Source organism: Macaca nemestrina, chromosome 5 (assembly GCF_043159975.1).
Source record: "Macaca nemestrina isolate mMacNem1 chromosome 5, mMacNem.hap1, whole genome shotgun sequence".
NCBI classification, from domain to species: domain Eukaryota; kingdom Metazoa; phylum Chordata; class Mammalia; order Primates; family Cercopithecidae; genus Macaca; species Macaca nemestrina.
In genome coordinates, this window is record NC_092129.1 from 127607395 (window position 1) to 127632639 (window position 25245).

The 25245-nt window shown below is 36.8% G+C and overlaps 1 protein-coding gene across 2 annotated transcripts in view; it reads right to left on the reverse strand.

Moving 5' to 3' along the window:
- Positions 1 to 13976, reverse strand: part of LOC105479550 (hypocretin receptor 2) — a 117923-nt gene extending 103947 nt beyond the window's left edge. For both annotated transcript variants that reach the window (XM_024792162.2, XM_024792161.2), the window contains exon 1: positions 13433 to 13976. In XM_024792162.2, the coding sequence (XP_024647930.2) occupies positions 13433 to 13655 (223 nt within the window). In that variant the 5' untranslated portion in view covers positions 13656 to 13976. The remainder of the gene's footprint in view (positions 1 to 13432) is intronic.
- Positions 13977 to 25245: the final 11269 nt, after the last annotated feature.

A 25245-nucleotide genomic window follows, 5' to 3' on the forward strand; every position in this document is an offset into this window, starting at 1 on the left:
ATTGGTGATTAGTTATGGAATCCTTTGGTTAAGTTTACCCTTTGGTTAACCCTTTGGTTAAGTTTACCAGAAAATGTGTATGACACTGTGTTTTGTTTAAATCCCAAAAGTCATACTTTTTCAATTTGCTACGCAGACTAGCATAGTGTACTGTCAAAGGAGGAATGGAAGTGGGGAACACAAGACTGCATTTATGGCCAGATGCGGTAGCTCACCCCTGTAATCCCAGCACTTTGGGAGGCCGAGGTGGGTGGATCACGAGGTCAAGAGATTGAGACCATCCTGGCTAACATGGTGAAACCCCATCTCTACTAAATACAAGAAAAAAAAAATTAGCTGAGCGTGGTGGCTCATGCCTGTAATCCCAGCACTTTGGGAGGCTGAGGTGGGTGGATCACGAGGTCAGGAGATCGAGACCATCCTGGCTAACATGGTGAAACCCCATCTGTACTAAAAATACAAAAAAATTAGCTTGGCGTGGTGGCGGGTGCCTGTAGTTCCAGCTACTCGGGAGGCTTAGGTGGGAGAATGGCATGAACCTGGGAGGTGGAGCTTGCACTGAGCTGAGATTGCGCCACTGCACTCCAGCCTGGGTGACAGAGCATTTACTCTCAACTTAGGTATGGAAAGGCCGGTTGATAATGTGTAAAGGTATTCAGACAACTAACACAATAGGAGCTCTCTAATACTGAATGTCACTACCTGTAAAAAAAAAAAAAAAAAAAAAAGAGCAAGGAATAGCCCTATCACACTAGTTGTTGTAGGATTAACTAAAACAGGGTATGACAAACACTTTTGTTGAAAAGTTATGTAATAAGGGAAATGTAACAACTCCAAAAACCCTGTTCTGTAAATATTATTCATTACTGATTTTCAATAATAATACATATTAATAAGTTTGGTTCAATTGTTCTGGGGTCTGCTAGAATTACCAATATCTTCTTTTTCTTTTTCTTTTTCTTTTTTTTTTTTTGAGACGGAGTCTCACTCTGTCACCAGGTTGGAGTGCAGTGGCTTCATCTTGGCTCACTGAAACCTCCGTCTCCCAGGTTCAAGCGATTCTCCTGCCTCAACCTCCTGAGTACCTGGGACTGCAGGCGCCTGCCACCAAGACTAGCTAATTTTTTTTTTCTTTTCTTAAGTAGAGATGGGGTTTCACCATGTTAGCCAGGATGGTCTCGATCTCTTGACCTCGTGATCCACCCGCCTCGGCATCCCAAAGCACTGGGATTACAGGCATGAGCCACCATGCCTGGCCCCAATATCTTCTTTCTGTGGGTGAGGTTACACTTTTTTTTTTTTAAATTTATAATGATGAACATTTTAGGAGTTTGAAAGCAGAAGACAAGGTTGGTGTTTCTCTTATTCTCTATTACATAAAATGTCTAGAACTATGCATCTACTATCAACATTGGTTTTCTGCACCACCTGAAAGTGTGATTATTTTTTCAATTGTTTGCACAGTCCAGAACCCTAGAATTGGCACAAGTCACTGGCAATGGAAGAGAATGACAGAGGATTCGTAAAGTTTAGGCTCTATGAGCATGCCTGAAACATCCTAGGCTCAGGTGGGGATATGTCTGTCCCTTTGTATTATAGAAAGTACAGAGTCATGGTAACATTCTGTCACAGCTGTTTCACCTCATTTGGGACACAGATCATTAAGTATTTGCTTGGACTTTTATAAAAACAACCAAGAATTATTTTGAAACAAAAAGAGTTTAAGTAAGAGTTTTGCACATTACATGTTCTTCTTGGTTGTTGCAGAAATATAACATGTCATTTAAAGAAATCTTGGTGTATCTGACTTGAAAACAAAAGAACAAAAAGCTGCCAAAGTTTGTAAATTTCATTTTGCTTTTCTTGAGAAGAGCAATATAATTTCATGGTATAAATCACTTAGTAATGTCAAGGAGATCTCAGTGCTGGGGAAAGATTTTCGAATGGTCTTTCATAATCATTACTAGAATAACTATAAAATAGTTGATGTATAAGTTACTTAAGATATAAAACAAAATAATCACAAACAATTCAAATTATTGAAGTTTTATTTTAAATATTTATATAGAAGAAATTTAAAGCCTGCAATGCTTAATTTAAAAAATGTACTTATATCTAAAAGATTCCTCCTGCTGGAAGTCTTACACTTTAATACATTTGCTAACTAAAAATTCTATATTCCTGAACCTGTTCTTGGCACTGAGGATATATCGGCAAACAAGAAAAATAATGAAACTATTCTCATGCAGCTTACATTTTACTTAAGGGAGACAACAGAAAAATGAACAATAAATTAACAATTCAATTTCAAATGGTAATCAATTCTATGACAAAACTAACATGGGATGCTATCACACACAGCACATGAGGGAGCAGTGATTCAAAGCTGGCATTCTAAGAGGACTTCCATGAAAATGTGGTGTGAGCTGAGCAGGAGCCAGCCATAGGAGGATCAGAAATTGTGAAAACTCTAGAGCAGGCATATATTGTTTAGGGAAACATTGGATTCTGTTCAAAGAAATATTGTCAAGGAATATTGTCTGTTCAAGGAAAAGAAATCACGCTAAGTGATCAATCATCCAAGGGATACTCCTTCTTGCATGGCTGTTAATTCAAGGACTTACTCATCATTTAGTGTATTTATCATTTTTACTTCTGTAAAGGTTATAGTTCATTTACTCAGGGGATAGTTGAAAATACATCTTGAATTTGGGAAACTCAAGGTCTTATATCCAGTTTTTAGCATTTTTAATGTTTGGAAGATACTTTCTTAATCCTGCATGAAAAATTAGGGTGTATTAATTATATTCTTCATATCATCCAGTCCCCAAACTGTGTACACATGTGTGAGGTATGCACATGTTTTTATTTATGTGTTTTTAAGTTCTTAAATTTTTATTTTCCCCTTTATCTCTAAGATGGTTTGGCTTCTTGTCAGTGACAAGTTACAAAGTTCATTATGCCTGGGGGAAAAAATAACACATCCATCTATAAACTAGGGTAATCTTACTGATTTTCAGGAATGTCTGAGTCACCATCACCATTTCTGATGATTTCAAAGAACAAGGTCTCTTTAGGTTTCCCTGTGTCCAAAGTATAAATCAAGCCCAAACATACAAATGTCTCAATAATTACGAAGTTATTTTCCTGAACCAGCTTTGGTAAGATTTGTTAATGTATTTTTATCTTCAGTCTATATAAAATTGAGAAACTTTTGTATAAAGTATTATAATTGAGGATGTTAAGTTTTAATCTATTTTTAATAAGGAAAAGTTGATTCAGTCTAATATGATAACAAAATGGTTTCTTAAGCATTTAATCATACCTCCATACCCCTGCCCAGAAAGATTAGCACAATCTTCACATTTTAAGAAAGACAAATTGTCTTCAAAACAGTATTTATGAGCAATATGGTTCTCTACCAAAGTGGTTGACTCATCAAATTCATTCCAAATTGATGAATTAAATTATTAAAGCCAGTGGCTTTCTGACCCCATTTCTAGCAATGCAGTGATAAAATCAAGGCCTCACATGGTTACAAACCATGTGCCTTATAAATGCATTTTAGAGTCACTGAGTAGGAATAAAAGCTAAGAATCTACAAAAGGATATTACAATTTTTAATCATTGCTATATTTCCATTGTGAACTAGGAACGGCAAATAAAAGCTTCTAAACAATCCACAGATTTAGAAATTGTGAAGTGTGTTACCATGCCAACCTGTAGGGAAATGTTCACGGAAATTCCCTAAGGGCTGACCTGCGGTCAATGTAGCATCTTCATTGATTATTTGAATGAAATACATGCCATTTAAAATAAAATTTCAAGTGAGAATGTTGAGAAAGTTGTAGAAAATTTAGAAAGAAGTAGGGATTTAGTTGGAAAATGTGAAAATTGTTTATTAGACCTCAAATTTTTAATCTTTTGAGTTTCAGTGTGAGGCCAAAATGTGATGTAGAAGCTAAAATGAGAGATGGCTAGGAGTACAGTGATGCATTGAAGCCCCAATCAGTAACTAATCATAAGAATGATTTTAGTAAAAAAACCATGTAGAATATGGAAAGTATTAATGGAACTATGGCATGCAAGTTTCATACATACATGTTCTAGGAAATAGATCATTAAAACATCATAAAGAAAACTTGCGGCTTGGCACAGTGGCTCACGTCTGTAATCCTAACACTTTGTGAGGCCAAGGTGGGAGGACTGCCTGAGCTCAGGAGTTCAAGACCAGCCTGAGCTACACGAGGAAATCCCATCTCTACTAAAAATACAAAAAATTAGCTGCGCGTGATGGTGCATGTCTGAAGTCCCAGCTACTGGGGAGTCTGAGGAAAGATAATCACTGGGACTTGGAAGGCGGAGGTTGCAGTGAACTGAAATGGTGCCACTGCACTCCAGCCTGGGTGACAGAGCGAGACTTTGTCTCAAAAAAAAAAAAAGTAAAAAGAAAAAGAAAAATTGCTTCTCAAATTTAAATATTCAACAAAACAAAAACAGCAACAGTTTTTCTAATATGTATTCTTTCTTTCTCTTCCTTCCTTCGTTTTCCTTCATTTTCTCACTTTATTTTTTTCTTTCTTTGTTTTGTATGCAGCAGTAGAAAGTCTCCTGGAAGTAATTATCTGGAGAATTTGGATTATGTTCTTTATTATCAGTTTGTTTGTTTTCGTTAAAAGAAGCTTATTGCCAAAACAGGATGCAAACCCCAGTGTGAAAACCTTCACTAGTCTTTCCCCTTTTGTATTTATGCTCTGCATTTTCTCAAAATGCTCTCATAGAAAATGCAAACCAATGATGGCACTCTAATTTAAAATCCTTTAACGGCTCCCCCAGACAACAATGTCAAAGCCTAGATCTTACGAATTGTGCACAAGGTCTTTTATAGCCAATCCTTATCTACTGCTTCAGCCTCATTTCCAGACTCTCCTCATCTGCACTTACACTGGAGTTACCCAGTTGCCTAACACTATCTTCATAGCTCATTCTATTTCACGCCTCTTTGATTTTGCTTATGTTGTTTCCTCTGCTTAGAACATCCTTACCCAATTTTCTTCACCTGGGTAACTTGAATTCATCTATTAAAACTCAGTTTAGGTGTCATCTCCTCCTGTATCTCTCTCTCTAATCCCCCAGTGGAGCTAAGTGTCCTTCTCAGATACTTCCACTACATTCTGTGCAACCATCTGTCATAGTAGCACTTACCTCATTATTTTGAAAGTATGTGTTTATATGTCTGTCTTTCAAAAAGAGTGCAGGTTCCTTGGATTCTCTTACCTTTGTACCCTCCATCCTAGCACAATAATTGTCACACAGTCTCTTAATACTATCAATTACCTCTATTGTCAGAGACCCAAATTAGAATGATATATCTACCAGCTTATCTTAGTGGTATGCCATTAAGTATTGAATTCCTCCAAATTCTCGTGTTCTGAGTCTATGCGAGTTAAAAATACTTTTCACTATTATATAGATTCTGTGACAGAGACATCACCATCTCCCAATCCCCTTTGTAGTTAGGTTGATACAAGATGATTGATTTGGGCCAAATGAGTATGAGCATGACTGGCAAGTGTTATTTTTTGGCAAAGGTAGTTAAGAGTCAGTATACTTCTAGTTCACAACTTTAGAGGCTGTGCCACAACTTATACCGAAACTGAAGTCAAACAACAAAAATTTATTATGACACAGCTTCTGAATGGCCAGGAATCTGGAAGAAGCTTAGCTGAATAGTTCTGCCTCAGTGTCTGTTACTAAGTTGCAGTGAAGCTGAGGGTGGGTTGGGGTAGTGACTGTTATAGTCATCTCAAGACTCAACCTTGTCTGAAGGATTTGCTTCCAAGCTCACACATGAGGTTGTTAACAGACCGCATTTCCTCTCTAGCTGCTGGCTGGAGATTTTAACTTCAGCCAACAGCTGCTCACCACAAGGCAGCTTACTTCCTCCAGAAGAAGAGATCCAAGAGCTAGAGAGAAAGTGGGTTCTTGAGCCAGAAGCTGTAAGCTCTTGTTATGTAATCTTGAAAGTGACATCGTTTCACTGCTGCTATAAGCTGTTGGTCACCCAGACCAATTCTGGCATAATATGGAAAGGGACTACATGATGGTGTGACTACCAGGAAGTGGGGCTGGGGTTGGGGGATGGTCATTGGAAGCCATATTGGAAACTGATTACCACAGAGTCCACCTTTTTGGGATGGTGCGCAAAATGTGGAGGCTGCCTGAACCATAACTCTTTGGATGAAACAGACTCTCCAACCCACCTTAGATGTTAATTGAGCAAGAAATAAACTTTCGTGATACTAAGCCAATGAAAATTCAGGGTTTCTTTGCTACTATTCAGAACAGTAACTGTCCACATGGATTTCTGTTTACTGAAAAAGACTGTGATAACTGAAAGAATTTTGGGTACTTGAGGACTTGTAAGAATACACTCTTACTGTAAATTAAAATATCAAAATTATTATTTTATGTTTAACAAGTTTATGAAGTGTATTAATGTGAATTTTTCCTCAGAGTTTTGACAAAATCATGTATCAAAGACAGGATAGCTGACGACCAGTAAAAGGTAATTACATGCCTTATCCTGGCCTCTTGAAATACAAGAAATTTGCAAGCTTTTCCCAAGTTGACACACAACCACTTGGTTTTTCTGTGTGTCCATGCTTTTCTTCCACAGTAATTTTAAATCAATTCACGCACTTGAGTTTTTCATTAAAAAAGACCTGCCTCATAATGTTGTTGTGAAGAATAACTGAGACAGAATATGGAAAAATATCTTCTGAAGAGTAAAATACTATATAAATATTAAACATTGTTCCCATGTGTTTAATATTGAAGGCAAATTACTTGTAAAGGCCCGATAATAATAATCTCTAAACATTTTTTAGAAATATATAGTAATTTATTTTGAACAATTTGTTTTCTGTTTATGAAAGAACAGTTTTTCTGGCAAGAAAGTTAATGTTATTTTAAATATTGATTTAATTCATTTCCTTGGTTAAGAGATCACTTCTCATTGTGAACAAAGGTGAAATGAAAAAATTTTATCCTCAGAGTCAGCAATTCAAAAGACTGGTCGTATGTGTCATGTGTTTCACCCAATAGCATCTCAAACTGTTTCAGAGTCAGTATCTAAAGGTCATTTCATGTTTGATGTAATAGGTAATGATTCTTCATACATATATAACATTATTCTGTTCCAGGAACACTATCCGGTGATATAAAAATTGACCTATTCAGGTCAGGTACAGTGGCTCATGCCTGTAATCCCAGCATTTTGGGAGGCTGAGGTGGGTGGATAACAAGGTCAGGAGTTCAAGATCAGCCCAGCCAAGATGGTGAAACCCATCTCTACTAAAAATACAAACAAACAAACAAAAAACAATAGCTGGGCATGGTGGCATGTGCCTGTAATCCCAGCTACTGGGGAGGCAGGAAAATAGCTTGAAGCCAGGAGGTGGAGGTAGCAGTGAGATGAGATTATGCCACTGCACCCCAGTCTAGGTGACAGAGGAAGACTCCATCTCAAAAAAAAAAAAAAAAAAAAAAAGTTGACCTATTTAATAAAATCAATAGCAATAGCAACATGATTTGTTTATATAAATACTAATTATTTCTTTGACAATACATGACAAAAAGAAAAACAAACAAATATCTTTAGAATATGTGAAGTTTTAAGTGTTTAGGTCCTCAGGCTCAAATTGTATCTAAAGATAGCACTTTCAATAACAAAATAATCCTTGGCCACAATTATCTAACATTTTTTTCCAGTGAGTCACCCCCCTGAACAGGTAAAAGCATTTTTGGCAGCACCTATTTTACCTTGAAATTTTCTCTTGTAAAGTAACCCTAGCCTGACCTTGATTAGCTTATCAAATGAGCTCATCCTCAGAGCTGAAGAACTGTAGTGTATCAGAAAAATAGCATGGCAACATGCCCAAACAACTCTGTAAATTGTCTAGAGGGCACATCTAAGTACCTCTTCCTTCCTCTTTCTTCCTATGCTTCTCCAGTCAGGGTTAGAAGCTACAGAAAGAGCCAAGATGAAGTAATGGAACAAGCATGGATCATGGAATTTGTTAAATCCATATTTGAAATCTAGTGCTGCTATTTACCGCCTGACTAAACTTTTGAGTAAGTTAACATTGCTCTTTGAAATTCATTTTTCTTATTTGTAAAACCTATGAATCTCCTCGTTATAAGTTTGTTGTAAGGCATCAATAGAGTATATGTAAGTGGAGCCTGACATATAGGAGCTGGCATATAGTACCCAATAAATATTCAAAAATTTCCTTGGCAGGGAGACAAGGAACTGAAGACAAATGCTCTCAGTTTCACCAATCACATGTCATTGACTGAAGCATACCAGTGAACCATTACTTAACAAACCAGCATTCCTTAGGGTGTAGAAGATGTCAGAATGCTATAAGAAGAAACATATGATACAATTTAGTATGTAAGCACTACTAAAATCAAGACAGTTTTCTAAAAACTGGAGCATTGTGTTTATATTTGAGTTTCACATTTGGTCTCTTGAAAATTGGTATTTTTTAATTATCCCATTTTCAAATATATTTTTTCAAATCCAGAAATAACTCATTACATAAGTTATCATTTGCACATGGTGCTCTCATTATTATCTGTCCATGATAAATGTTCCTGTTGCCTATGAAATAGCCATCTTAAAAGTTATCATTGGGACTTTGTTTAAGTCAAAGATATAATTTATTTTACTAAGTAAGACTAAACAGTTATGATTTTAGCAAAAATGCAGAGGCATCAGTTTAATTCTTATTCAGATAAGCATTTTTGCATTTTAAAACTAAAATGCACCATAGTTTTAAAGCTTAGTAGTTAATATTACCTTTTACAGTCATTATTCATGATTCTATTGAGTCTTAGCTGAGATGAGTGATGTATTATTTCCACATCTAAAAAGGGGTTAGAAGTAACCCCTTTTTGCTTCTGTGTAGAAAAGGATGGGTTTACAAACACCCATGAAACTAAAATGGGCATTAGGAGAAGCAGAAAATAAATGTCTCTAGGCTTAGGAGTAACATGAACTTGCAATTCTACCACTTACATATCTGACACAAGACTAACTCTGTAGGAAGCAACCCTATTACAAGTATTTCCCCATTCCATACACCTAACTTGGGTAAACTGTTATTGGGTAAATTACTTAATGGATTATGTATTTTAACTATGAATACTTCACAGTGTATTTTAACACTATATGAGTTAAATCAACATATTACCAATGTGTGTGTTATTTAAAACATTAGTAGTGATAGACCAGCCTATTAACAACTCAAAAACTCTAAATGAATAATGAATGGGACCCAGCACACGCAAATTAAAGTTGAGAGAGAAAGCAAACTATTCCAATAGTTAGGAATGGCTTTCATTTAAAGGCAAAAAGGCAATGTTAAGTAAGGAGATGGGTGGGTGGAGCTAGTGTAGAAAAGGAGAGTAATGTGTGCCAACACCATTTTATTCACCCCTTTTAGGAAAATGTGCAATTAAGGAAAAGGCTGGGGCAGAGGCCATAAAGAGCTACAGAGATACAGACTGGCCATGAAGGCAGAAGCTGGCTATACACCACATCACAAAAAGTTCAGTCATGAAAATTAAGGGATAAAAATTGACATTAATTAGTGTCTATGTGTCAAGAAAAATATATATGTGCCTGTATCCCTTTATATGTCTTTATAGAGGGTATGTGTACATTATATCCTGATACTATTTCTACAATGCAGGCATTATTGATCTTAATTTGCAATTATAAAAAAATTGACTTGGATAGTTCAATAACTTGCTAATGGCACACAAGAAGCAAGAAGCATAGCTAGACTGATGTCGACATTTATTACATTTTCCCATTTTCCATATGGAGACAACAACAGATATGATAGAAGCATACCAGGTGAAACATGCTATCTTTGAATGCAGATATGAAAGGCAGAAAATTGATCATTTTCCCTAGATACTTAATGTTTAAACTGACTAGAACACATTTCTCCCTACAATTGTCACTCAAGGAAGCAGGAGTAAAAATGAACATAAATCACATTTCTTTACATTTCCCCAATAGCTCCTCTGATATACACACTAATTTTAAAAAATGATAATGCTCAAAATATACCAATTGAATAAGTTGATACATGTACTTAGCTGTAGTAGAAGACACAGTTAGGAATAGGTTATAGGTGGCATCATTTTGAAGATACTGAAAAGATACTCCTTCCAAAGAGAACCTTACCCTATGCTCCTTCCATAGAACTTAAAATTTCACAATAAACAGGCTTGCAGCTTTTCATTGAATGTAAATACTCATAAAATTCCATTTAAAACTTTACTCCCCCAGGAAACTGCTTTCCATCTCTGGAAGGATTATATGAGAGTGGAGAGGTGGCATAATGATAGAGAGGGACTGTAGGGAGAAGAAAAAGAGATGAGGACAATCATGACTTTGTCATGCTACTCATAGCATATCCTATTACATCACTGCACGAAAGGACATTGTGGGGAAGATGACTTCTAACCGATGGCATTATATTTGTAAGCTCATAAAGGTTGAGATTTTCCAAGTAGTTAGTTATATGAAAGTACAAATGGTGACTGGACCCGAAGGCTCAGTGATTACATCTGCTGCCTACACTGTGGTATTTTACCTTCATAGTTAATATTGCTTCTTTATTTTGCATAAATCATGTGACGTCCTCTCCTACCACTCTATGTGTAAAATTACTTACACCAGAGGGGCAAAAAAGCAATTCTCAGTCTAATTCATTTTGCAAATTTGACAGTGACATCAAAGAGCAGGAAGTTGTCTGTGAGTAACGACACTACTCATTTGTTTAAATGTCAAACCTAAACCTCATCAACTTTCAGGCAGTATGTCAGAAAAGAATGCATTTCAGTTCAACCAGAGAGGATTTCAGTGTTATTCAGTCCTGAGGAAAATAGCTGTCAGTTTCTTGACAGCTGAGTGCTTTGAGTAAATCTTTCTTTTTAGGCTGAATGGAATTGGCCATTTCAGCACTTGGGGCTGTGGATAGTGCTATCTTCCTTGACGTTATGAAACAAGCAGCCTTACTGTAGAGGTGTTTCATTCCTGAAACTAAAACTCCCCAGGCTAGCAAACATGTATCCCTAAACTATGCAATTAGGATATGGAGACTATTCATTACAAGGTCTGTGCAAGGTAAAAATGCAATAACATCAAAGAAGAGCACATTTTACCACAAAGATGCAGCCTAAAATTGAAATAAGGAAGGCAAATAGTTACTATTCCTAGCTATTCATAAAAAAATTACTGCTTCTCTGGACAGGTTTTTGGTAAAGAGAGAATGACAGTGCCATTAATCCCTCATTGTACTTTATTGGCAGTGGACATAGATGCAGGGGAGAACAGGAACACATCCAATAAGCTTGCAGACAGTCAGGAGCAGAGAATCTATTCTCTATATGCTTTCTAGCTCTAGAGTGGAATAACAATGGAGAATTCTGGATCTGAGGTCAGAAAAAAATGGAACTGAATCTAAATTATGTCCCTTAATATGTCATTTTATTTCTCTAAGTCTTGTTTCTTCTTCTGGTTAATGTGGGTTATTTTGATGTTTAAGGGAGAGAATGTACATGAAGGGACCTGGCACACAGTAGGTACTCAAAATATGTTCAATTTTGATTATTCACTTATCAATAAGTGTTGGTATAATGCAGTAAAATGTTGCTATGCTGGTAGCCATGTATCTTAAGAGATGTAATCCTAAGGATGGGTAACAAAAAGAAGGAAAGCAAGATTGGGATTATTATCAACAGAATTATGCTTATAACAAGAGTCCTAATCATGTGTATTTCCACTTTTGTTTCATTTTGTTAGTATACCAAAAAGATTTCCTTTCACTTTTAAATCAACCAAAAGAAAACAGTCTAAAAATAATATCTTAAAATGTACTAAAGTTCTCAGAGGTTTCTAGTCTCCTCAGATAACATTCTACCAACTCTCTGGAGAACTCCTCTCATTCACATACTATCATCTATTCTGCGTGCTGAGTTGGTGAGAGACTACTTGGGATGATTTCTACCCAGACCAACACACTTGGTAGAGAAGGTAAAAATCAGGTTATTGCTGAAAGTCTGACAATTTCCTTGTCAGTTTCCATTGCAGCTACAAGTTCCTTGCTTTTGACTGCAAAGCCTCCCAGCCTCACCTCACTCACCTATTTCCCCTTTTATAATTGAAAATCAAGAGCAACTCCTAGCCTCCTCCATCTCCTGTCCTTTTCAGCAGAGACTTTCTCCACACTGCCCTCTGCATGTGAAAAGTCTCCCAGCCTTCTACTCCTCATTCATCAAGGTACACTCTCCTTCCATTCACAATTTATTTCAAGTTATCCCTCCCTTCCAAAGCCCCTTTTCTGGAGGAAGATTCCCCAGCTGCCCTAATACATTTCATCATCGCACTCACCATGTTGCCATCTCACCCCCTCCCCAACCCTCAGAAATTGTTTAGGGGGAGGGGAGTGGGGGTCGAGGAAACCTGTGCTTGCATACAGACCTAGACAGGGACAAATAGCCTAGCATTAAGCTTAGTCTCATCTTTGGGGAAAACAAAACAAAACAACAACAACAACAAACAGTTGACATGAATAATTCCTGAGCCTGGCAACAAGCAGACTAAAAAAAAAAAAAAAAAAAAAAAAAAAAAAAAAAAAAAAAAAAAATACTTGGCTGAGTGGATGCATGAATGAATGGATGGATGGATGATTGAGATCTCTGTGGTACTTTTCTCCGATGCCCCTCCTTCTTCTTGTTCCAAGCACGGTTCCTGTTTAATTCAGCTTCTATGAGTGAGTGCACTTCCCTGCTTTGCCTCCGTCTCTACTCCCTGCTGGTTCATAACCACCTCTTGACTGGAGACTAAACCTCCTCGCCAAAGGGCAATGCCACCTAGCTCACAAATGCTTTGTGACTTCCACAGTCAAAGAGAGCTTGCTCCTTAGGGATGTAGCTTTGCATTCTGCAAGCTCTGCCTCTTCCCAACCCCCCCGCCGAAACACCCAGCCACGTTACACAAAGGGATGACTGACTCCCTCACCCCCCCACACACACACTCAACAAAATCCACCTGGAGATCCCTGCCGCGGCCCCTTCCCTGCGCTTGTAATCTAGGTGCTCGAAAAAGAAACGCGGTTTCCCTGTTATTCCTGCACAACAGGGAATAACCTTTCCAGGGCTCGGTCCTGGTTCGGAAAACCAGAAAACTTTTTATTATTATTATTATTTTATTAGAAAACCCCATCTGAGAGCAGCGACCTCTTTGTTTGCTTCCCAGGGGGAGGGAGGGGTCTCTTTAGAGCCTTCGCAGCTCGGGGCGGAGTGGGGGGTGATGGCCCCTGGGAGGGCTGCCCCGGAGGAGACTCACCCAGGACGTTCCCAATGAGAGCCACGACGAACACGATGATGTACCCGGCGATCAGGACCCACTCATATTCTTTCGGGTGCAGGTATTCCCTCCACAGGTACCGCAGGAATTCCTCATCGTCATAGTCGGTGGGGTTTAAAAAGGGCTCTTGAGTTTCATTCAGCTCCGAAGCAGATGACCAGTTGCGACAAGGGGGGGAGTCCTCCAATTTGGTGCCGGACATCACGGGCTCGAGTCCGGTTCCGCTCAATGCTGCAAGCTCCTCTCTGCCTGCCCCATGAGCACTGGTGATTTGCGGTGGGAAAGGCTGCGCGGAGAGGCGAGAAGGGGCTCCCGAGCAGAAAATGACGTGAAAAGTTACTGAGCCAATGCCTCCGGAGCCTTCTGCCGGGCAACTTCTGCGGCGGCTTTGCTGTCTTTACAGGCGATGTTGCACCGGGAAGAGAGGCAGCTGAGAAACTAGGGACCCGGCACTGGAGGCTGCAGCAATGACACCGGGAGGAGAAAGCTACCTCCGGCTCAGCTGAAGCTCAATTACTCCTCATTCCAGCACTCAGTCCGCAGCCCACAGCCTCCTGCGTTGAGGGAGAGCTGAAGCTGAAGGGGGGGAAAAAAAAAAGTAATGAAAAGTAATTTAATCTGCTTTTTTTTGGGGGGGGGGTGGGAGTTAAATCTCTCTCTCTTTTTCTACTTATTTTCTCTATTTTTACGTGCACTTATTATAAACCATGCACAGACATGCATCAGTCTGTGTGGATATGACAAAAATGTAACATACAGTTAATACAGAGCATGCTGATACATTTGTCTTTGTAAAGCAAATACAAAAGTAATAAGGAAGCACCTCTGTGTTTCTCAAGCAGGACAATGGAAAAGTCATTCCAGGCAAATACTTTAACATTTAATAAAAACTTATTTTAACATTTGACATTTGCCAATTTAGCACTTGCTGAGTCTTTAAGGCATCTCCGTCTTCACTTTCTCCTTAAAATTGGAGAATGATACTGTTTTTAAATTGAAGGGTCTATTTAGCTGAACTTTGTATTTGCAATAGTTAAGTGTCATATGATATACAGCAACAAATTCTTGAAGGACGCCAAGGGTCATAAATATGATCATAGTTAATGTTGTCGAGCAAGACAGACCACCAATATACTAAACGATATTAAACATTCACTGTAGGATGTAGTAATCTAAGCAGAGGTGCTCTCTCTGGTAAATACCACACCCCATTGTGTCTTTCTTCCCATTGATTCAGGGCTGATGTCACCTGCCATTCTCTCATGCATTGGTTTTGTCTCTAATAATAAGTATTCTAGGATTTGTCAGAATGTGAATTCATGATCCTTTTATTCTTAATAAACATGGTAAAAATATTGCATTTGAGTAATTACAATCTTGCACTTGGGAAGAGCCTGGAAATCTTATCTGAACTTCAGCTTAAGAGGAGAAGCCTCCTGATAACATTGCTGACATGTCCCCATCTAGCTTGGATTGACACAATTCACTACTTCCACCCTTATAGGAGTGCTCTAAAGGTGAGAAAACTGTTTCTTACATTAAACCAAGATCTTAAGCCATGATTTGCCTTTTTGAGACTTTTACCTCTAATCCCTAGTTAGCATCTTGGTGCTACACAGAATAAATCTTCCACATGACAATGCTTCACAGACTCAAAATAAACATCACAGCTCCAGCCCTCCTTTTTATGCCCTCATGTTTCTTTTTTCAGTACTTTTTCTCAATGTTGTTCAAATGACAGTAGCTTCCACCTATATCTGTTTGGTCTTCCTTTAGACAACTGTCAATATCTTGCAAAATATGTAACTGGGATGAAGTAACAATAATATGGTTTGAGTCTTGCCAGTGCAAAAAGTACATTATTCCTTGGATGCAACCAATTTTTGTATGTAATTATTTTTTCAACACACACAAGACATTGGTGGTTTACACTGAGATTTAGTTAACTACCACATCCCCTCCTCCAATCATAATTTCTCACATTTGTGCTTTACGGTTTATAAAATTATTTCATATGCATTTTTAAACCCCTGAGGACTTAGCTATTACTAACCTTCTTTTATAGATGAGGAAGCTGTTCCTGGTGAAATTAGATGATTTACGAAAGATCGATGGATTAGCAAAACCATCTGTTCTTTCTTCTATTTATAGAATACTTTTTGGGACCTAGTACTTCTATTATTGTAGAGTTATCATATTTTACAAGAAATATTGTTGTATTTCCCCAATCTGCACTAGCTAAATTTATTTTTACGAGAAGGGTATCAATGGGCATTTTATTATTTTACCAAATATTTCCTGAGGGTTATTTTTCCACTCTTAGTGACACAAAGTTAAACAGGTTGCTGTTTCCATGAATTTTACTTCCTACTAAAGTTATATTTAAAAGAAAATCAACTAATAAATACATAGGGAAAACATTAGGAAGAGATATTCTATAATGAAAACCAAACAGGATGAAGTGATGATGAGTAGAAAATCCCAAAGGTCACATTAGAAGTAACTGGTCAAAAAGGCTCTGTTAAGAGATGATATATAAGCAGAAGACCCAGTTGATACAATCATATATTAATTTAATTCTGTTAATTTGAAGTTTAAACAGACCTTAAATTCTAATGCTATTATACAAAACATTAGCCATTTCTCCAGACCTGTTGTCACCAGTAAATTTGACAAGCAGGCCTTCTGTGGCTTTGTTCAAGTTCATTGGTATAAATCTGCCAACTTTATACTCTGGTACAATGTCTTCCTCTGATTTATTAATATCTGCATTTTACTGCTCCATGCACTATTCATCTCAAAGTGGGAAAGGTTGTTGCAACTTATGTTCAGATCTATATTCATTAACATCTGCAAATTCCTTGTCATTGACAATCTATAAATATGGACCCAGTCTGCTATTTCCTAAGTAGTCAGTGTCATTAGCTTTCACTTTTTGGCACTTCAACTTGTCTATACTTCAGTCTTCTCTTTGTAAATCTTCTACCTACAATTAATCATCACAGTAAATTGAAGTTATAAATAAGGAGAAATGAAAATATTTTCAAGATTTTATCCTGATACCTGCTTTATGTTATGACAAGCTGAATTTATCTTGATCCTACAAATATTCCATTTCCTTCTATCTAAGATTTATTTGGTGCTTTCTTCTAAATATGTGGTACTCCAATGTCATAAAATGTTCACTTAAATCTTCAAATTATTACTTGTTTTCTTTTTTCAAGTGCATCATAGATGATACATATTACAATACTCATTTTTGATGTGAACATCTTCCTTCGATCTTTTGATATCTTTTGAAACATAAGAAAGAAATTTCTAGTTCTTAGGTATTACTCTTCTCTTCAATTCAAATCTTTCTGCTGGATGTAGGGAAAAGGAATTAATCCATGTCACAAACATGAAAGAAAGCTCTAAATTTGTCCCGTGATATCCCCTTAAGGTTGTTAAAAGAATTAAATGAATTGATATTTTTAGACCAGTGCCTGATATAGAAAGTAACTGGAAAATGTTTGTTAAATGACATTTAAAAAATGTGTGATATCCTACTGCAAATATTATTTGCTATACATATCAATTACTCTGTGTTAATGATAGTTAACATCAATGTACATTTCAAAATAGCTAAAAGAGAGGACTTAACATGCTGCTAACACAGAGAAATAGTACTTAAGGTAATGGATACTCTAAATACTCTAGCTTGACCATTACACATTCTATGCATGTAACAAACTATCACACATACCCTATAAATATGTACAAATAGTATGTATAAATAAAACGTAAAAAAGAAATGTAGCTCACAACATTCAGAATAATTCTGTTTAAATAACTAGGTTAAATTTTTCTTGTCACTTATTTTAGCTCTTTCACTAACTGGAATATATTAAAAATGAGGAGGAAAAAATAAATCTCAAACCCAGGATTTTTTTTTTCTTGGTGTTTATAGTTAGGTTGTTTAGAGACCTTATATATGGGCTGTCCCAGATTTTATTTTCTTATACCTGGTAAGAGATTTTCTTTTTTGCAGGCCTATATTAACTTTCTATATGCATTTCAGTAAATGTATCTGAGTATCTATCGTGTGCCCAGGAGTTCAGCTAGGAGCTGGGATACAAGGATTAATAAGACTAGTCTAGCCTCAATGATCTCTCAGAACATTGGTGACCTGGAAATGTTGCCATTATTGAGAAACTCTGTGAAGGTAGAGAGATGCATAGTGGCATGAAAGCATGAAAGAAGTTGCTTGCTTTCTTTCCTTTTCTGTTGGAATGAAAATAAAATCAAGTCTGATCACTGTTGGTAATGACAATACTGAGGTTATATATTCCCAAAATAAATGCATTAGATTTGCAGGAAGTTATCTGACATCTCTAGGCTCCAAACACTACATTTTAAAAAACAATATGGTCTTCAGCTAAATTCTTCTAGAAAAGTCTCAAATCACAGGGGGTCTAGAAATTTATATAGGGAAAAGGGGACTCCTTATAACGTGTCACTGTACGCACTCTCAGTGGGCTGCAGAAAATGAAATAACCTCATGCCCTAAAAGATTAGGCCATGAACAATCAAAGCCACTTGACACAAATTACTACAAACATTTGTGTCTCTCTGTCTCTTTTTCTTCCAATCTTTCTATTACCTCCCATGCCCTGTTCTAATATGTCTCTTCTCAGACAAAGGTCTCTCCATTCCATCCTGCCTCCTGTCCTGCGTTATTAGATCTGATATTTTCCCCTCATATTTTTATTCAACAAATACATATGAAGCTCCCATTATATTCCTATATCATGTTGCGCATAGATAAATACTCTTCCTGTCTTATTCAGTGTGTCATGAAAAGCACACAGTAGCGGGCAAATAATTTCGGTCAGTAAAGCAAATGCCCTAAGGTGTACACCTAAAAAAGTCTGAAAATGCAAGCAGAAGAGACATCTAGTTTTCCAAAGTGGCAGCAATAAAACCATACGGAAAACACATTGTCTAAGCTGAGAACTGAAGAATGAATGGTAACCAGATCATGGGAAGTGAGAGAGGCAGTTGGTGCCAGACAGAAGTAAGTAACTTTCTGTGAGACAAGTAATGTTAGCACTCATTGAGAGATTACATGGGCCAAGCTCTGTGCCAAGTACCTTACATACATTAACTCAATTGATCTTCACAACTCTAGGAGGAAGATTTTATGAATTATTATTCCAATTTTCCAGGCTGGGCAATTTAGTGTGACACTATCTCTATGAAAAACTTAAAAAAAAAAATACCCAGGCATGGTGGCATGTGCCTGTGTTCCTAGCTATCTGGGAGACTGAAGAGGGAGAATCACTTGAACTCAGGAGGCTGAGGCTGCAGTGAGCTGTGGTCATACCACTGGACTCCAACCTGGGCAACAGAATGAGACACTGCCTCAAAAAAAGCATACATTATTCCAATTTTACAAATGAAGAAATTGACACACAAAGAAGTTAAGTAACTTGCCCAAGGTCATATAGCTAGAAAGTGGTGGACTGTTTAAGCTGAGTTGTCAAGGTCCAATTTCAGAAATAAGCTTTTTGTTGTTACTCTATTCTGTTTCCACAGTGAATAACCAAAATGTTTTCAATTTTCCAGCTGTGTCCTTTACTAATGATAGTTTTAATTCTTAACAAAAACATTTGTAAAATTATATAAATTTTGCATATTTAAAAAAAATCCAGTTGTATTTTAAATAGTACTGAAGAGGAGAATTTTGGGGGAACTTGTTATACTCTTCAAGATGACATCTCCCCCAAAGAGAATCAATCTCCTTCTATATTCTCTGAGATAAAGATATTTGTTTTTCTCCTAAGGGCATAAATGTTTTCTCATTCGTCTTTGTATCCCCAAACTTAACACGTACTTTGCATTTAGCTGTTGGTCAATCACTACTTGTTGATCAGGCCTGAACTCAATTGAAGGGAGGAATTCCTTCTTCAATCAGTGACTATTTTTTGAAAAATATACATACATGTCACCTTTGTTTATGTAACACCAAAGAAATTCCTGGATATGTATATTTTTACCTATTACTAAATGTTTAGACTGGAGATGGATTAGTAATCTTTATGTATGATGTGCTTTTTATAAATTCACTTCCTCTTTCCATAATCTAAAAATTCTGTTTTCTTTTCAAAATAATAAATGGTTAAAATGCAAAAATAATAATAGAGGGCAGAAAAAGAATGAGTTCAAGTCTTGCAGTACAAACTATAACTTTGGGGGTACTTGCCCATTTCAGACACCCTGCTCAGAACTATCCATTACTGTCAGTTGCTCTGAAGGATGGGATCTGGGGAAGGAAAGAGTAGGAGCAAAATATGTGTATTTTCAAACATCAGTCCCAGGGTCACATGAGAATTTCCTAAGATCTTGGGTTTGGATTCATTGAAATATTTCTGTGTTCTTTCAATACGTGTTATTTCTTCTGGATCTCAGTCCTCTGGGCTTCTTTCCTTGAAAATAATACATTTGTCTGAGTTAGAGGAAATTTACTCTTAGGTGAGCAGCAGGTGGGGCATGTAACCATTAAGGCATGTGTTCTGATTTTCCACATGAAAAAAAAAAAGATCCATTTTGTTATGAAATACATCTTAATTCTATGTTAATAAATATACATACAATGAACTCCATATAGTTATGGTGAAAGAGGTTTATGTATTGGACTCCAATGTTAAAAGCAATGTGACATGCTTTTACTCCAACACAAATGCAATCACTGAATTGCATTGAGTAGCACTGTGGAAGCGATCCTGCCTTGTGTGGAAATTTCTCTTTGTTATTGGTAAGATTTTTTTTCTTTTCTAATTGGGATAAAATTCACATAACATAGAAGTCATGATTTTAACCATTTTGAGAGGTATAATTTAATGGTTTACAGTATATTCACAATGTTGTGTCCCCATCAGCACTGCTCATTCCAGAAACCTCATAACTACTCATTTTCCTCTCCTCCCACATGCTGGCAAACACTCATCAAGATTCTACTTCAGTGGATTTGACTATTCTGGAAATTTCCTTTAAATTAAATCAGAACACATGGGGTTTTGTGTCTGATGTCTTTTACTTAGCTTAATATTTTCAAGGTTCTCCCATGTTTTAGTGTGTATCAGTACTTTATTATTTTTGTGGCTGAATAGCATTTAATTACATGGATATACCACATTTTATCTATTCAGCAGTTGATGAATATTTGTATTGTTTCTACTTTTTGCCTATTATATATAATGCTGATCTGATCATTCTTGTACAATGTATGAACTTATGTTCATACATACCTTATGTTCAAGTTTTCGATTTATCAAACTAATGTTTTCGATGCTCTTGGGTACATGCCTAGAAGTTAAATTATTTCATACAGTAACTCTATGTTGAACTGTTGAGGAACTGACAAACTGTTTTCCACAACGGCAAGACTCTTCTACATTACCACTGGCAATGCATGAAGGTTTCAAGGTTTCCACATTCTTATCAACAAGAGTTATTTTCCATTTTATAAATTATAGTAGGTAGAAAGTGATATTTCATCTTGTGTGTGCGTTGTGTGTGTTTTAAGTCTCTGAACGAAGAAAAGCACAGAACTGGATGACTTTACTGCTGAATTCTACAAAACTTATTAAAAAAACTAACAACAATTCTCAAACTATTCCAAAACACTAAAGAAGAAGTGTTTTGAACTTCCTGACACATTCAACAAGAACAGCATTACCCTGATACCAAAATCAGACTAGAATACAACACAAAAAGAGAAAACCACAGGCCAATATCCTTGATGCTTATAGATGCAAAAATCCTCAACAAAATATCAGCAAAGTGAATCCAAAAAGCATCAAAAAGATAATACACCATGATCAAGTGGGATTTATCCCAGGGGTGGAAGGATGATTCAATATATGCAAATCAATAAATGTGATACATCATATCAACAAAATAAAGGACAAAAACCATATGATCATCTCAAAAGACACGGAAAAGACATTTGACAAAATGCAACATCTCTTCATGATAAAAACTCTCAACAAATTAGGCATAGAGGGAACCTAACTTAACATAATAAAGTCTATATATGACAAATCCACAGCTAACATCATTGTGATATTAAACTATTTGCCTCCTGAGTAAAGGTGATGAGCATCTTTTGATGAACTTGTTGGCCATTTGTGTATCTACTTTGGGGAAATAATAGCTATTCAAATTAGTTGCCTTTTTTTTTTTAGATTGGATTATTCATCTCCTTACAGTTGAGGTGTAAGAGTTTTTTTTAATAGATATTCTGTGTACTAGTCCCTTAACAAATACCTGATTTGCAAACATGTTCTCCTATTTTGTAGGTTTTCTTTTCATACTCTTGATAGTATCCTATGACACAAAAAACGTTTTAAATTTTGATAAGATCCAATTTATTCATGTTTTCTTCTTTTGTTGCTTTGGCTTTGGGTATCATATTTAAGACACCATTGCCTAATCAAAGGTCACAAAAACTTACATGTGTTTCTTTCTAAGAGTTTCATGGTTTTAGCTCTTATACTTAGGTATTTAATCTATTTTGGGGGTTTATGTATATGACATAAGAAAGGTATCCAAATTCATTTTTTGCATATCCAATTGTTCCAGCACTTTTATTGAAGGGACTTTACTTTTCCCATTGAATGGGAGTTCAATTATTAAATGTCTTGAGGTAGTCTTCTTTGGGTTAAATCTGCATGGTGTTCCATGACCTTGTATTTGAATACTGATACTCTGTTGTTATCCCTTTGAATAAACTCTCTACTCTCTCTCTCTCTCTCTCTGTCTCTCTCTCCCTCCTCTCTCCTTCCTCTTTAAGGCCAGTAACTCTTAGATTTATGCTTTTGAGGCTATTTTCTAGATCCTGTAGGTATGCTTCATTGTTTTTAATTTTTTTCTTTTGTCTCCTCTGACTGTATATTTTCAAATAGTGTTTTCAAGTTTACTAATTCTTTCTTCTGCAGGATCAGTTCTGCTGGTAAGATGCATTCTTTCGTGTATCAGTTGAATTTTTCAGCTCCAGAATTTCTGCATGATTTTTAATTATTTCAACTTCTTTGTTGAATTTATGTGACAGAAGTCTGAATTCCTTCTCCATGTCATCTTGAATTTTGTTGAGTTTCCTCAAAACAGTCATTTTGAATTCTCCATCTGAGAGGTCACATATTTTCTGTCACTCCAGGATTGGTCTCCAGTGCCTTATATAGTTATTCGGTGAGGTCATGTTTTCCTAAATGGTGTTGTTTGTTTGTTTGTTTGTTTTAATACTTTAAGTTCTGGGATACATGTGCAGAACATGCAGGTCCATTACATAGGAATACACATACCATGGTGGTTTGCTGCACCCATCAACCTGTCACCTACATTAGGTATTTCTCCTAATGTTATCCCTCCCTTAGCCCCCCACTGCCTGACAGGCCCTGGTGTGTGATCTTCCCCTCCCTGTGTCCATGTGTTCTCATTTTTCAACTCCCACTTATGAGTGAGAACATGCAGTGTTTGGTTTCCTGTCCTTGCAATAGTTTGCTGAGAACGATGGTTTCCAGCTTCATCCATGTCTCTGCAAAGGACATGAACTCATCCTTTTTTATGACTGCATAGTATTCCATGGTATATATGTGCCACATTTTCTTTATCCAGTCTATCATTGATGGACATTTGGGTTGGTTCCAAGTCTTTGCTATTGTGAATAGTGCCACAATAAACATATATGTGCATGTGTCTTTATCACAGAATGATTTACAATTCTTTGGGTATATGCCCAGTAATGGGATTGCTGCGTCAAATGGTATTTCTGGCTCTATATCCTTAAGGAATCACCACACTGTCTTCCACAATGGTTGAACTAATTTACACTCCCACCAACAGTGTAAAAGCATTCCTATATCTCCACATCCTCTACAGGATCTGTTGTTTCCTGACTTTTTAATGATTGCCCTTCGAACTGGAGTGAGATGGTATCTCACTGTGGTTTTGATTTGCATTTCTCTAATGACCAGTGATGATAAGCATTTTTTCATATGTTTCTTGGCCACATAAATGTCTTCTTTTGAAAAGTGTCTGTTCATATCCTTTGCTAACTTTTTGATGGGATTGTTTTTTTCTTGTGAATTTAAGTTTGTTGTAGATTCTGGATGTTAGCCCTTTGGCAGATGGATAGATTGCAAAATTTTTCTCCCATTCTGTGGGTTGGCTGTTCACTCTGATGATAGTTTCTTTTGCTGTGCAGAAGCTCTTTTGTTTATTTAGATCCCATTTGTCAATTTGGGATTTTCTTGCCATTGCTTTTGGTGTTTTAGACATGAAGTCTTTGCCCATGCCTATGTCCTGAATGGTATTGCCTAGGTTTTCTTCTACGGTTCTTATGGTGTTAGGTCTTATGTTTAAGTCTTCAATCTATCTTGAATTAATTTTTGTATAAGGTGTAAGGGAGGAGTCCCATTTCAGTTTTCTGCATATGGCTAGCCAGTTTTCCCAGCACCATTTATTAAATAGGGAATCCTTTCTCCATGGCTTGTCAGGTTTGTAAAAAATCAGAGAGTTGTAGATGTCTGGTGTTATTTCTGAGGCCTCCGTTCTGTTCCATTGGTCTATGTACCTGTTTTGGTACCAATACAATGCTGTTTTGGTTACTGCAGCCTTGTAGTATAATTTGAAGTCAGGTAGCATGATGCCTCTTTTTACTTTGGATTGTTTTGGCTATATGGGCTCTTTTTTGGTTCCATAAGAAATTTAAGGTAGTTTTTTGCTAATTCTGTGAAGAAATTCAGTGGTAGCTTGATGAACATAGCACTGAATCTATAAATTACTTTGGGCAGTATGGCTATTGTCACGATATTGATTCTTCCTATCCATGAGGATGGAATGTTTCTGCATTTGTTTGTATCCTCTCTTATTTTCTTGAGCAGTGGTTTGTAGTTCTCCTTGAAGAGGTCCTTCACATCCCTTGTAAGTTGTACCCAGGTATTTTATTGTCTTTGTAGCCATTGTGAATGGGAGCTCACTCATGATTTGGCTCTGTTTGTCTGTTACTAGTGTATAGGAATGCTTGTGATTTTTGCACCTTTTTTTTTGTATCCTGAGACTTGCTAAAGTTGCTTATCAGCTTAAGGATATTTTGCGCTGAGACAATGGGGTTTTCTAAATATACAATCATGTCATCTGCAAACAGAGACAATTTGACTTCCTCTCTTCCTATCTGAATACCCTTTATTTCTTTCTCTTGCCTGATTGCCCTGGCCAGAAGTTCCAATACTATGTTGAATAGGAATGGTGAGACTGGGCATCCTTGTCTTGTGCCAGGTTTCAAAGGGAATTTTTCCAGCTTTTGCTCATTCAGTATGATATTGGGTATGACTTTGTCATAAATAGCTCTTATTACTTTTAAATACATTTCATCATTACCTAGTTTATTGAGAGTTTTTAACATCAAGAGGTGTGAATTTTGTCGAAGGCCTTTTCTGCATCTATTGAGATAATCATGTGGTTTTTGTCATTGGTTCTGTTTATGTGATGGATTACGTTTGTTGATTTGTGTATGTTGAACCAGCCTTGCACCCCAGGTGGGAAGCCAACTTGATTGTGGTGGATAAGCTTTTCCTGGTTTAATCTTGGGAGGGTGTATGTGTCCAGGGATTTATCCATTTCTTCTAGGTTTTCTAGTTTATTTGCATAGAGGTGTTTATAGTATTCTCCAATGGTACTTTGTATTTCTGTGGGATCAGTGGTGATCTCCCTTTATCATTTTTTATTGTGTCTATATGATTTTTCTCTCT